Here is a 15,517-nt window from a genome sequence, read left to right on the forward strand (position 1 = left end):
ATAACAAATTGCACAACTACTAAAAGCATATTTCAACCTTACCCGGATTCACTGTACTAGAGCTGCACGATTCTGGATAAATTTAAAATATATATATTTTTTGTTTAAGATAGGGATCATGATTCTGAATAGACAATTAAACAAAATAACATATAATTTACTAGAGGTTCTGACAAAATGTTAATAGCTGCAGTCTATTTAAAAATATTTAATTAATTAGAATGCTTTTTTTTTTTATTCGGGTCGAGTGAATGATTCAAAGACTCGCTCATAAATTCATAACTCATTTCATTACTGGATGAGTCTGTGTTTTTGAACGAATCTCTTGAATGAATAATTAAATGCCAAATACATATTTTAACAGTCACTTGTCGTCTTGACATCACTAACTCTAAAATGTACTTAAACCCCGCCCCCTGAACACGATTTATAGATTATCAAGACAGAATATGCTAATCAATGACTAGAAGATAACTACACATCAGCTTCATAAATTCATCAACTAACCATTCAGAAATGTCCTGTTGCTTCTACATGTTGTCACTTCTTCTTGAGTCTCTCCATCATTGTCTGAAACCGGTTTGAACATAAAAGGCTTTTTTCATTTATCAGTGCATGTGTGTGTGAGGTAAAAGGACAGGAGCTCTTGAAGCTCCGCCCCCTGCGCCGGGAGCAGCAGCTCATTTGCATTTAAAGGAACACACACAAACGGTGTGTTTTTGCTCATCCTCAAAAAGTGACAACTTTAACATGCTATATAAAAATATCTGTGGGTTTTTTTAGCTAAAACTTCACACACACACTCTGGGGACATCAGAGACTTATTTCACATCTTGTGAAAAGGGCATTACACCACCCCTTTAAAACCATCAAAAATACCAGCTTAACCAGTGTAAATCATCTCAGTTGTCAGGTAAAATCCAGTTTAGGCTAGTTTAAGATAATCCTACATCAGAGTCACCATGCTGATGTGTGTGTACAGTGACCAACAATTACCACAGAGTAATTACAGGAACACACACCCTGCGTCTCTTGAGTTTTCTCGGTTAGTGACTTGACTCTGGTAACCTGAGCTTTCTCACACGGCTATAGATTACCCGTGGAGATGGAGAACCTCAGTGACGATCCACTCAGCTCTGGTTAAATGGATCTACTTGCCTGACTTCTACACCATTCCCAACTCCAGGAACCTCATATGTAAGTGACACCTTCAACTGAACACCCAACAGAACTACGATATAATTACTCACCAGTTATACAACCTACAGTGGCCCCAAAAAGTATTCGGACACTTCAGCCACTTAAAAAAATTAACGTCATTACATTAGATTCTGAAATACCAAAACAAGTGTCTTCTGCAAACAAATGATTCTAGACTTTTTCTAAGAACAATGACTTTTCAATCAAGGCCATTTTTTTTGTGTGCATGTACATTATGAAGTCAGTTCTCCTCACCACATTCATTGCATTAACTATGGATTTGTGCCGGCCCAGATCCGGCCCACTTCCGGTACACATGGATTCCACACGGACCAGATGTGAGCCGGATCTGGGCCGACACCGTGTTGCTGTCTGGGACTATTAGCCTTAATTTTGAACAGTATATCTATTGTTTTATCATATAAAACCCAAAGACCATCAACACCTAGTTTGTTATCTAATGCAGGGACTTTAATGTGAGGCTTAAGTGTAAAAATACTTTTAGGGGCCTCTATATACCTTATGTTTAGTAATAGCAAGCCATTGAATATGCAAAGCTTCTGGTGTCAGCTACTTGAAAATACTTGAGTTGTTTAATGTTGGTATTTGTTATACTTATTATCATAATCATGAAATCACCGGTTTGTAGTGCAAATAATTTCACTATAGTTTGTGGCTACACTTATATTCTTCTAGTTATTTAGCAGAACGAGAATCTCACAAATGCACAAGAAATCATTTGCTTCTGCATTGAAAGAGAAGGTGGATATAGTGAAATCTGACGCCCCTCCAAAATGCATAAAATGTTTGCAAATGGTGTGTTGCAGCGGACTTCGTTCTGCTGATGTGTGCGTCCCAGCAGTGGATGGTGTTTGAGAATGAGAGAAAGGAAGAGTGGATGGTCATGGGAGGAGAGAACAAAGACAACCCGGATCCCATGGAGGAAATGCCCTTCAACCCGGCCCCGAACTTCATCAACTGCAGGTGCATTATTACTAATGAATGAGCAATGAAAACAGCTTTACTAGTCAGGGATCTGGTGCAAAAGGAGCTTTAACACTGCGTATTGCTTTCATTGCTTTTCAAACTGTTCTATAGATAATGAAATGAAACAATTACAAATAGATTGTTCAAATAGATCTGTTTTAATGAATTTCTTGCATTAAAATTAGGGCTGTTGATTCAATGCATTAATTTGGTGTGATTTCATTATGGGGAAAAAACACATTAAAACACACACTTTTAACACAGCTGCCCAGACCTGTACGTCACCTGCTTACAGTTTAGTTACGAAACATGATGCAAGGCAACAAATGCCGCTTAAATTCAAGATATGATGGCATAAAATGTCCCTGTATGGGTTTTCGCCTTTTATTTGTATCACATGAGATGGTTTAGCAATATCACACGAGCAAGAGTGCTATTTTTCCCAAGTATCAGCACGACTGCAAATGTGATTTGATTTTTAGAACAGTTCAATAAACCAGATGTTAATATTGTGTTACATTTTAGACACAATATTGTCTGTTTTTGCAAAATTAAGTTTTAAACGAAGCCACAGCAGAACTGTTGAGCGTCTCTGAGCGTCACACAGCGGCGTTTCATTACTGAACAAATCCACAGTTTTAACGAATCAAGTGAGTCATCGATTCAGTGACTCATTCATAAAGACGGTCACTTGCTTCGTTCCTGAATGAATCAGCCGTTTGAATTAATTGGTTGAGTGAATGACGACTCACTCATGACAGTGACTTGCTGCCACCTACTGGTGGTTTTAGTTTCATATTTTGAGAATCATTTCATTTTTCATTCATATTCATGCCACTGTGAGAAGCATTAAACATTCTGTGTAAATATTCCTAAATGCCACTTCAGATGCAGCTTCTGGGAAGAAAAACATTTATTGTCTCATAGCCTTAAAGTCCTCCTGTAGTCAATCATTTTATCCCTTAAAACTCATCTTTAATCACCAACATGACATATTTAAGTGTTTTTTCCTTGAAAAAAAGTTATTCATGTCTTAAAATATCTTGACTGTAACTCGACACCCTTGCCTCATTTAGTATGCGCAGTTCTATGAATATGCAAATGAGCCCCGCCTCCACTCACTCGCTCAGCTCAGAGATCCACTGGTTGACGATCACACGTTGATCTGATTGGTTACAAGGTAGTTTGTGACGTCAGAAACACCAGCGATTTCAAAGCGTGTTTTTGAGACTGTCTTTGGTTCACTGCAGTTTTAAGGAGAAAATACTCAGCAATGGAGTCGACTTATGAATTTACACATGCTTTGTCTTAAAGCAGATTAAAAACACCACATAGACACACAAACAACATTAAAAGCTGGAGTTTCACCACAGGGGGACTTTAAAGGTTTATGTGTAATAAAATCAATGTTGAATCTAAATATTTCTTTCTAAAAACTACTTTTTGAAATGTCTATTTAATGCTTTTCTCATCGAACACAATAATGACTTTAAATGATCTTTTAGCGGGTGTGATAAATTTGTGATTAATTCGATTGATTAATTAATTGGCACATCCTGTAATTAATTAGATAAAAAAATTTAATTGCTTGACGGCCCTAATTAAAATATAACATAACTCTCTCTCTCTCTCTCTCTCTCTCTCTCTCTCTCTCTCTCTCTCTCTCTCATTCAATTCAATTCAATTCAATTCAATGAGCTTTATTGGCATGACAAATTGTACATTGTATTGCCAAAGCATTTATATGAGCATGAAAAAGAAGCAAAAAACAATGAAACAAAAATTGAGAAGAAACCTCTAGCAGTGGTGTTCTCTCTGTCTAGGTCGTATCTGGACATGGCGAAGGTGCTGGTGTTCCGGTACATGTTCTGGCTGGTGCTGACGGTGGTGTTCGTGACCGGAGCGACCCGGATCAGTGTGTTCGGGTTGGGTTATCTCACGGCCTGCTTCTTCTTCCTTCTCTACGGCACACGGCTCCTGATCAAACCGTCACGCACACGTCTGGTCATGTGGGACTGTCTCATCATGTACAATGTGGCTGTGATCATCTCTAAAAACATCCTTTCTGTGAGTGAACACCATTTAAACACACATACAGTACAACTAACAACTAGGGATGCAGAATCGGCTCATGACAAAATCTTCATTACACTTTTTAACTTTTTAAGTACAATCAACTTGGATGTTTAAGTCATTTCAACTTAAATTACATTAAACTAACTTGTGTGTTGAAAAGTGTTGAATCTTAAAAAACTTATAAAAAACAAGTTGAAAATTGCTTAACTTATTTTAATGAGTTAAAGCAATGTAAAAACATATGTTGTCATAACTTATTGATCCTCGTTTTTTACAGTATAGTATATAGAAATTCAACAGTTCCAACAAAAAAATCTAATGAAAGTGTTTTTACTGTCTTCAATTCACAGTATTTTTTAATCTTTCTTCTACTAAAGAGCGTATGATTTGAATCAGTGTGTTCTTACATCCCAAGTGTGCAGTGCTATTGTCCACAGTATGTGTGCACTGGGCAATGGAGCTTAGGTTATATTAGTCCACTAATCATATTAGTCTATAATATTTAATACAATTTGTTTATGTAAAGATTATGTGGCATTATGATTATATCTGTCAGTCCATATCATTAATACTAGGAATGCACCGATACTGAGCTCATGTACTCGTACTCGTAAACATGCTCCGCTAGCAGGCTGTGTGTGTGTGTGTGTGTGTGTGTGTGTGTGTGTGTGTGTGTGCACTGATAACAGAGAGTATGAAGATAAAAAGAAGGCTGTCTATGAAGTAAATGTATCTAATTAGTGGAATATTAAACAAAATATGTGACCCTGAACCACAAAACCAGTCTCGAGTCGCACGGGTGAATCTGTGGCAATAGCCAATAATACATTGAATGGGTCAAAATTATCGATTTTTCTTTTATGCCAAAAATCATTAGGATATTCAGTAAAGATCATGTTCCATGAAGATATTTTGTAAATTTCCTACCGTAAATATATAAAACATGTATTTCTGTGAGTGAATGCAACACAATCGTGAAAACTTTAAAGGAGATTTTCTCAATGTTTTGATTTTTTTGCACCCTCAGATTCCAGATTTTCAAATAGTCATATCTCGGCCAAATATTGTCATATGCTAATAAACCATACATCAATGGAAAGCAAAACATTGACCCATGTGACTGGTTTTGTGGTCCAGGGTCACATATAGTAACGCATAACTGAAGGAAATATATATTTGATGAACAAATTAAGCCAACTAATATGATTCATATTCTTTTGGTTTCTCAACCCAATACGTTTAAAAATTACAAATGTAGTGAAAATACAGATATCGGTACCAAGTATCGGCGAGTACCAAAACTGAAAGTATCGGTATCACACTCGTTCTGGAAAAAGTGGAATCGGTGCGTCCCTGAAAAATGCTGGCTTGTTTAAACCCAACTTTGGGTCAAATATATACAAACCCAAACGTTGGGTTAAAAATGTATAAATTAATAAATTCTATATACTATATATAAGCCATTGAGACTCATTTTAAACTATTAATCTATCTATCTATCTATCTATCTATCTATCTATCTATCTATCTCTTTCTTTCTAACTAATCTTTATTTCGGTCTTTCTAACTTATCTATCTTTCTAACTATTCTTTCTTTCTAACTAATCTATCTTTCTTTTTCTTTCTTTCTAACTTTCTTTCTTTCTAACTTTCTTTCTTTCTAACTAATCTTTATTTCGGTCTTTCTAACTTTTCTTTCTTTCTTTCTTTCTTTCTTTCTAATCTTTCTTTCTTTCTAACTAATCTTTCTTTCTTTCTTTCTAATCTTTCTTTCTTTCTTTCTTTCTAACTAATCTTTCTTTCTTTTTTCTTAGCAACCACATAGCAACACCCTGGCAACCACCCAGAGTACCCTAGCAACAGCATAGCAACCACCCATATTTGACCCAAAGTTGGGTTTAAACAACCCAGCATTTTTTAGAGTGTATTAACAACTACTAAGAGTTGTGTGTGTTGTGTCAGATCCTGGCCTGTGTGTTTGTGCTGGAGATGCAGAAGAACTTCTGCTGGGTCATTCAGCTCTTCAGTCTGGTGTGCACCGTCAAAGGCTACTATGATCGTAAGTCACTTTCCCTTCTTGTCTGTAACCGCGTTTCCATTACAGATACGTCACTGTCAGTTACTATCAGCCAATGCTTGTAATATTTGTAAAATATATTTTATTTTCTACATTTCCCTAGGGTTTGTGCACCACATATTTTAAATCTCAGACCCACAGCACAGTCAAATGTAATGGTTTTATGTGTGTGTGTGTGTGTGTTTCTTCCTCAGCTAAATCAGTGTGTAATAAGGATTGCTCTCTGCCTGTGGAAGAGGCCGGCATTATCTGGGACAGTATCTGTTTCTTCTTCCTCCTGCTTCAGAGGAGAGTCTTCCTCAGCTTTTATTTTTTGCATGTAACTTCAGATCTTCAAGCTTCGGCGCGACAGGCCTCTCGGTAAGTAAGAACGGACAGTTATTTCATGCAATCATGCAACCCATTCAGAGTTAGATGTGAAACATTCCTGCTGGATATATCTGACTTATGACCCTGAGTCCGATGCTTACAAGTTGATGTATAAAGAACCAAAATAGTTTTTTTTTTTTTGTATGCGTATTTTTTAAAGTATGAAGTTTAGAATTTTGTCTTTCCAAGTTGAATGGAATGCAACGAAAAGAGTGAATAAGTGATTCAGGTAATAAGTTGGGATGTGTATAACAAAGTTTATTTTCTGTGTCTGTGCATTAAGGGGTTTCGAGCTTTTCCGCGCCAGCATTATAAAGAACATGCATTTCCATCGGCAGGCAGAGAAGAAGTCAATTCAACAGCTGAAGGAATCGTGAGTGAACACTTTGCCCTTTTATTTGCCATAATAAAATAAAATAAAAAGAAGAATTTCCTACATATAAAAGCTTATTTTTGCCACAGAGTTAAAAAAAAGAAAGGTAATTGCAACTTTTCTGACTTTTTTTCTTCAGAATTCACAATTACGAGATACAAACTTCGCAACTTTGAGAAAAAAGTCATAATAACGAGATATAAACTCGCAATTCTGAGAAAAAAAAGTCAGTTATAAGATATAAACTCGTAATTCTGAGGAAAAAGTCACAATAACGAGATATAAACTTGCAATTCTGAGGAAAAAAAGTCACAATTATAAGATATAAACTCACAATTCTGAGGAAAAAGTTTCAATAACGAGATATAAACTCGCAATTCTGAGGAAAAAGTCACTATAACGAGATATAAACACAATTCTGAGGAAAAAATCAAAATAACGAGACATAAACTTGATATTCTGAGGGAAAAAAAGTCACAATTATAAGATATAAACTCACAATTCTGAGGAAAAAGTTGCAATAACAAGATATAAACTCGCAATTCTGAGAAAGAAATGTCACAATTATGAGATATAAACTCACAATTCTGAGGAAAAAGTTGCAATAAGATATAAACTCGCAATTCTGAGAAAGAAATGTCACAATTATGAGATATAAACTCACAATTCTGAGGAAAAAGTTGCAATAACGAGATATAAACTCACAATTCTGAGGAAAATGTCACAATAACGAGACATAAACTTGATATTCTGAGGAAAAAAAGTCACAATTATAAGATATAAACTCACAGTTCTGAGGAAAAAGTTTCAATAACGAGATATAAACACAATTCTGAGGAAAAAGTCAAAATAACGAGACATAAACTTGATATTCTGAGGAAAAAAAGTCACAATTATGAGATATAAACTCACAGTTCTGAGGAAAAAGTTTCAATAACGAGATATAAACTCGCAATTCTAAGGAAAAAAGTCACAATTATAAGATATAAACTTGCAATTCTGATTTTATTTCTCACAATTCTGAGTTCATAATTTGCATAAGCACAAATTTGTGAGAAATAAATTCCAGATTGAAAGTTGCAAAAAAATGTATATCCATGTTGGACACAAGCTTCCATAACTTATCGAGCTCTAGTCACTCTATATATTCAATCTTCATGTTTCCTCAGGATGAATCGCATACGTGAAAAACAGCAGAAGTACAAGGAGGGACGCAAAACTTCTGATGTAGAGGAGCAGCCCGCAGGTACAGATGCATTAACATCTAAACTAATATAACATTGATCAGCTGTGGTTTAAAATAAGAATGAATAAGTGATGTGATGTGATGCATGAAATCTGTAGCCAGGAAATGAGAATGTGTGTGTGTGTGTGTGTGTGTGTGTGTTTCACCTCATAGACGCCAAGGGAAAGAAGAAAGAGAGACAGTTGTCAAAGTCCAAACGATGGGAGTTTCCTTGGATGGATCATGCGACTGGTATATGTCAAGCTTAATAAAATGAACATATTTTCAGGGAAGCAAAAAAGCTACAGGAGTTTAAATATTGGTGATTGTCTTTGCTTTAGTGTTGCATTCTGGGGAATATTACATGTTTGAGTCTGACAGCGGAGAGGAAGATGAATCCTTTCAGGAGGAACAGAAACCTCGCAAACAAACGGCCTTTCAGGTGAAACGCGCTTGCATTAAGTTTGCTCTCTGTTGTATGTTTGGTAAGGCGGTTGTTGCAGGGATACGTGTGTAAAGTGTGTGTGTGTGTTAAATGTTTCCCACAGCTGGCGTACAATGCTTGGGTCACCAGTGCAAAAGAAGCGCTGAAAGAGCGCCAGCAGAGGCAGAGAGAGCAGAGAGCCGAAGCAAAGAAACAACAAACCTCTCAGGCTTCAGGTTAAACGCAGACATATGAAACATACAGCGATATATTTCCCAGACAACAACATAGTGTCGGCCCAGATCCGGCCCACATCCGGTACCAAGCGTGCCACACAAGTCCTGAAAAGTGAAGCCAAGAGTCCCAGAGTCTCGATCGCCCCCCCGGTGGCTGGTCCCAGTATAGCTCAAACACAGAGTCTCGATCGCCCCCCGGTGGCTGGTCCCAGTATAGCTCAAACACAGAGTCTCGATCGCCCCCCGGTGGCTGGTCCCAGTATAGCTCATAAACCCAGAGTCTCGATCGCCCCCCCGGTGACTGGTCCCAGTATAGCTCATAAACCCAGAGTCTCGATCGCCCCCCGGTGGCTGGTCCCAGTATAGCTAATAAACCCAGAGTCTCGATCGCCCCCCCGGTGGCTGGTCCCAGTATAGCTCATAAACCCAGAGTCTCGATCGCCCCCCCGGTGGCTGGTCCCAGTATAGCTCATAAACCCAGAGTCTCGATCGCCCCCCGGTGACTGGTCCCAGTATAGCTCATAAACCCAGAGTCTCGATCGCCCCCCTGGTGGCTGGTCCCAGTATAGCTCATAAACCCAGAGTCTCGATCGCCTCCCGGTGACTGGTCCCAGTATAGCTCATAAACCCAGAGTCTCGATCGCCCCCCTGGTGGCTGGTCCCAGTATAGCTCATAAACCCAGAGTCTCGATCGCCTCCCGGTGACTGGTCCCAGTATAGCTCATAAACCCAGAGTCTCGATCGCCCCCCGGTGGCTGGTCCCAGTATAGCTCATAAACCCAGAGTCTCGATCGCCCCCCCGGTGACTGGTCCCAGTATAGCTCATAAACCCACAGTCTCGATCGCCAGTGGAAGTGAGTGAAGGGGCGTTGTCCATCTTTTTTACAGTCTATGTCCGGTACACACGAATTTCACACGGCCCGGATGTGGGCCAGATCTGGGCCGACGCTTTGTTGCTGTCCAATTCCACATTTGATCTTATTACAGTGGTATATTGAGTTGTTTGTTTCATCAGGTGATGCTGAGGAGGATGGAGCGGTTTTTGATGTTGGGAATTCCCAGGAAGTGGAAGAAATGCAAGAGGAAGGAGAAGATGTGGGTAAGTAAGCAATTTCATCCCTGCCAGATATTCCACGTTCACTAATTATTGTAAAGTGGAAGCATTTATGAACAACAGCCATGAAGTGGAATAACTGGAATAATGAAGTGCTGATGCGCGTAGAAGTCGCCAACGCTCTGCTGATTCCAATGCTAAAGCGCTCCAAACTTCCACTGGCATTAATATCAGAAACTGTGTGGCGGGAGCTTCGTGGAGTGGGTTTCCTCACATCAACAAGTACAGTGCCAAGCGCCACCGGACTCTAGAGAGGTGGAAACCTGTTCTGTTCTGACGAATCACGCTTCTCCGTCTGGCAGTCTGATGCACTGCGTCCGAAATCGAATGCTTGTTGTATTTGAATACATACATACCGAAAAGTACCCGGATGACCTAATATTTCCAGTGAGATTCTGAAGTGCGCATCCGATGGACTCTTTGCTATCCCATGAGGCATTGGGAGAGGTTTTATGAGTGGCAGTGAAGCAACGCGACTGACGCTGGTAGATCACGTGACAGTAACAACATGGCGGATTTAGTATTAGCCGTAATTTCATTCATAGAACACGTTTTTTTTTACGGTTTCAAAGTTCAAATTCAGATGTAGTTCCTACTCTGACAGTATGCAGTTTCGGATGCTCTGTGGGTTTGGCGGATCCCAGGAGAACGTTTCCTGCCCGACTGTAGAGTTTGGTGGAGGAGGGATGGTGGAGTGGGGTTGGACCCTTTACTTCCAGTGAAGAGAATCTTAATGCTTCAGCACACCAAGACAATGCTCTGCTTCCAAATTTGTGGGAATTTTTGGTGAAGACCCTTTTCTATCCCAGCATGCCTGTGTCCCAGTGCACAAAGAAAGGTCCATAAAGACACGGCTGGATGAGTTTGGTGTGGTAGAACCAGACTGGCCCTGATCTCAATGCCTTTGAGAGGAACTGGAACGAAGATTGCGAACCAGGTCTTGTCGTCCAGCACCAGTGCCTGACCACACAAACCCTCTCCTGAGTTAATGGGCAAAAACACTCCAAAATCTCATGGAAATGTCATGTTTACAAATGGACAGAAGCAAAGATGCAAGTAAAACTCAGAGTTTATTGAAAGTGATGGAAATAGTTCGATGGTGAGAAGCAACTGGTGACACAGGGACTGGATGGTCAGCGATGATGTCCGTGAAGAAGTAGTGCAGAAGTGATGATCCAGGTGAAGACGTAATCCAAAGTGAACGAGAAACAGGAACAGGAACAGGAACAGGAACCACCAGGAACAGGATCACACACAAGAGACATAAACAAACGATCTGACAAAGAGAGGAGAATGCAGTGAGGTTTTATAGGTGTGTTAATGAGCTGCAGCTGGTGATGATGAATGAGATCAGCTGGATTGCTGATCTGCTGGAATTAAGTGGTAACGCCCATTTACACACACCCACACACACAAAACAACAGTTACACGAGACAAGAAGGAAACAATGAATTTATGAACCGTGACAGGAAAGCCTTCCCAGAGGAGTGGAAGCTGATGTAGCTGCAGAGGGGGACCAACTCCATTTAATGCATTTATTAATTATGTAATGCTCAGGTGTCCCAATACTTTTGTCCATATACTGGACCTAAATAACACATCTGGTTTAATGACACAAACATTTGAGTTTAAAGGATTAGTTCACTTCAGAATTTAAATTTCCTGATGATTTACTCACACCCACGTCTTCCAAGATGTTCATGTCTTTCTTTCTTCAGTCGAAAAGAAATTAAAAATGGTGATAAAAAAGTGATTAAAAAGTATATACCGGTAAATGTTTATTTTTTTTAATAAAATGTCCGCTGGTTTGTCTAGATAAGACTCTTATTCCTCGGCTGGATCGTGTCGAGACTTTGAAGCTGCACTGAAACTCACATCTGAACCTTCGACCCGTTGGACCCCATTGAAGACACTATATGGAGAAACACCCTGGAGTGTTTTCCTCAAAAACCCTCATTTCTTTTCAACTGAAGAAAGAAAGACATGAACATCTTGGATGACATTAGGAAATTATCAGGAAATTTTAATACAGAAGTGAACTAATCCTTTATTCCCCCTTTTAAAATGGATATTTATTACCGCCTAACCACAAGCAACTGAAAACGAGCTGAATTTCACAACATCCTCGTGCATCTTTCTGATTTTACAGCATCTCAAGGCACTGGAAGTGATGTAGTGCAGAGGATTCTGGACATACTGAAGTTCCTTTGGGTGCTTTTCCTAGCAATGGTGGACGGATTCACCCTGTGGCTCAACATGCTCACCAAACAGTATGTAGACACTTCGATGGTCCTCTGTGAGGAGCGCTACCTCTTCATCCACAACATCCGCCAGGTGGGGCGATCACCTTCATTTATACTGCGCTTTTAACAATACAGACCGTTTCAAAGCAGCTTCACAGTGATGATAGGAAATGAAAGTAGCAGAGATTGTTCTGGCTTTACAAGAGCTCTAGAATAAAGTCATTGTCCAGCTAAAGTTAGTTTCACTTCTGTTGTAAAGATCATTACCCAGCAAGCAATTTTGTGTTTAAAAGACGTCTAATAGGCGTCCAAACACAGCCCAGACGTCTAGGCTAAAACAAGGCAAAATTGGGAATTTAATAGACGTCTAAACCAGAGCCCAAGAATAGACTAGTCATCAATTAGATAAAGAAATGAGTGAAGAAATGAAACCAAACTCCTTGTAATCACGGTTGACTTTGCTTACATGATGGAATATCATACATCTCGCGAGTTATTTTGGCAAAAACAACATGTAACCAAATTCAAGGTTATTTTGGCTAGAAGAGTGTTACTCATAGCCGGAGTATATCGGGTCTATAGTTAGCAGGGTTTGAAATTAACTTTTTCACTCACCGGCCAATTTGGCTACTTAATTACCTAGTTATTACCTAGTTATTTACCGTAAAGTACTAGTTACCGGCCATTCTGCTAGCCAAAAATAAATAAATAAATAACCAAGATTAACTACGTCACATCTGTATGTATTGTAAAATTTGGATTTCATAAATTAATTTCTTTTTCAAACAAAATCCTGTCATCCAGCATCTCCTCCATTCCTCTTTCATCCTCGTCCTTTTCACCAAAACGTGTTTTAGATCAATACAGTACAAAGAACATCATAACAATGTGGGATGTTGGAAAATAACAGTCTTTTCTGTTCACCAAATGCTTTTTAATCTTCGCTATTGCGTTAATGCAAATGAACAAGCGCTGTTATTTGTTGCGTAGTGACGTGTGTGTTCGAGTACGCCAGATATGCGCAGATTTTGCGCAATACGCTGTATTTATTATATCATGATGATCAGTATTTGTGCTAAATCTGAACAGATTTGTCTTACACAAACTTCCCCAGCAAAGTGAGTAAACATAATAAGTAACGCCAAATTGGCTCGTGATTTGACAGCGTTACTCGCCACAGTTGATTTATACCTGCATTTGGCAGGTGTTCATTTCAAACCCTGGTAGTTAACCTGGACCAGGGGTCTTCAACTAAAATTGCTTGAGGTCCAGTAAATGAACCCTCCTCACCAGCCAAGGTCCGGACAATTATATACCTAAAAATATGAATTGATGGGTTTTACCAGACTAAAGAAATGAGTGTAGATAACATTTTTATTGAACAAAATATAATGTTATGGATAAACATGTCTTTTCATATGTATAAGCAGCCATAAGTAATCCTTCACAAAACTGATCTAATTTTAATGCTGTTCTGTTATGTCCTTTAAGTTGATTTGGTACAAAATATCTGAATTCAACCAGTAACAATGTCTGACAAAAATATGATAAAGGAAACTGTGCAAAATGCCTTCATCTCTAAATTTGCACTAAACATACATTAATTTTAACATTAACAACTTAAAAGGAAAACTAAAGTGCTTTTTTCGGCTGAACTGAGATTAACAATCACAATCAACGCAAACCTCCTTGTATTGTCTCTACTTAACTACATGTATCTAATGTTGAACACTGCTCTCTTCTGTGCTTCAAGTTGCATTGGTAAAGATAATCAGCAACATCATTCAGAAACACATGCAAAAAATAGTGCCACCAGTGTTGGAAAAATGAAAAAGTGCAAGAAACCCTTTATCTCTTATTTTGTACAGTCCATAAAAATGTAAATAACCTCTTATGAAATTTAAATAAAATTGTCTAAAATCCACTGTATTCTCAGTGAACACTCGTATGCTCGATGTTGGGCGGCGAATGAGTGAGAGAGGACGACCCGTGTAGATCGCTTTCCTCGGACTGCTGAGGATAAGTTGTTTAGCTTCGTAATGACATTTAATGTTTCCACTTTGGACAACCGTGACAGACTCAGAGCAAATGAGACACACGGGCCTTGTAACAGTTACAGCTCGATGCAGGAAGAATAAATGCGTATTTTTCCACCAATTATCTCGGAAAACTCGGTTTTCAGCGTCAACTTTACTAATTTTTGAAAATGCCATTGTTTTTCACTCGCTGAAAGTTTCATCTGTCTGCGCGCTCTCTGCTCTCTTCACTGCACGCATGACTGCGCGTCTGAACGTAGCAACAGTGAGCATAGGAACTGTAGTAGCAACCATAGCAACCCATTGCGCTGTTGGACCCAAACGGCTCTACTGAGCTGACTTTGATGTGCCTGATATAAATGTGTTTTTATTAGAAAATAGTGGCATTTATTTATTTCATTATGTCAAAAGGCTTCGCGGTCCGTATGGACGCATTTTGCGGTCCGGATTCGGACCGGAGTCCGCCAGTTGGTGACCCCTGACCTAGACGGTGAAATGACGGCTATTGCTTGCTGGGTACATATTCAATTAGGGTCGCATACACGACACCGTTTTAACTATAAACAAAGAAAACTTTAATGTGTTCTGGCCGTTCATTTGCACGACAGCACGACCCAAACACACCTGACCTGTCGTTGTCCTCATGAAGTTTGTCGTCCACAGACACTCTCCCGAGAGCCCACGGAGGACCGGGTCTCCCAGGACAGTGAGAATCTCACTCTCGAGACCTGTCTCGATGAGACCGACACAGACAACGCTCGCTTCAGCAGCAACGCCAAGTGAGTCTGACCGGTTCCTGCTTTTATACAGGGTTCGGACACTGCAGAAAATGCTTACTCTGCATTTTTGTCTTGTTTCCAGTCCAAATATCTAAAAATTCTTAAATCAAGATGCATTTAAGTAGTAAAAGGCCATTAGATATTAGGTCTTGTCCTCTGGGGAAAAAAATCAATATTTAGTGAGTTGTTGATTAAAAAAAGCAAAATTATCTGCCAATTGAGTAAGAAAAATAATCTTAATTCAAACGGAAACAAGATTTTTTTCTGACCCCATTGACAGATAATTTTGCTTGTTTTAAGCAAAAACTCACTTAATTTAGATTTTTTTTCCCCCCACAAAACAAGACATAATATCTAATGGCATTTTATTTATCTAGT

General features: G+C 39.1%; 1 protein-coding gene across 1 annotated transcript in view; it reads left to right on the plus strand.

The window, feature by feature from the left end:
• The window catches only part of piezo1 (piezo type mechanosensitive ion channel component 1 (Er blood group)), a 144,568-nt gene that overhangs the window by 99,017 nt on the left and 30,034 nt on the right, over window positions 1–15,517 (plus strand). Inside the window, exons 23-35 of the mRNA XM_084108660.1 lie at window positions 1,093–1,197; window positions 2,028–2,184; window positions 4,011–4,254; window positions 6,226–6,322; window positions 6,535–6,700; window positions 6,993–7,082; window positions 8,252–8,328; window positions 8,482–8,559; window positions 8,649–8,749; window positions 8,856–8,967; window positions 9,983–10,066; window positions 12,231–12,415; window positions 15,024–15,139. Coding sequence (XP_083964786.1) covers window positions 1,093–1,197; window positions 2,028–2,184; window positions 4,011–4,254; window positions 6,226–6,322; window positions 6,535–6,700; window positions 6,993–7,082; window positions 8,252–8,328; window positions 8,482–8,559; window positions 8,649–8,749; window positions 8,856–8,967; window positions 9,983–10,066; window positions 12,231–12,415; window positions 15,024–15,139 — 1,612 coding nt within the window. The remainder of the gene's footprint in view (window positions 1–1,092; window positions 1,198–2,027; window positions 2,185–4,010; window positions 4,255–6,225; window positions 6,323–6,534; window positions 6,701–6,992; window positions 7,083–8,251; window positions 8,329–8,481; window positions 8,560–8,648; window positions 8,750–8,855; window positions 8,968–9,982; window positions 10,067–12,230; window positions 12,416–15,023; window positions 15,140–15,517) is intronic.

This window comes from Abramis brama (genome assembly GCF_963993115.1).
Source record: "Abramis brama genome assembly, chromosome: 3".
In the NCBI taxonomy this organism is placed as follows: domain Eukaryota; kingdom Metazoa; phylum Chordata; class Actinopteri; order Cypriniformes; family Leuciscidae; genus Abramis; species Abramis brama.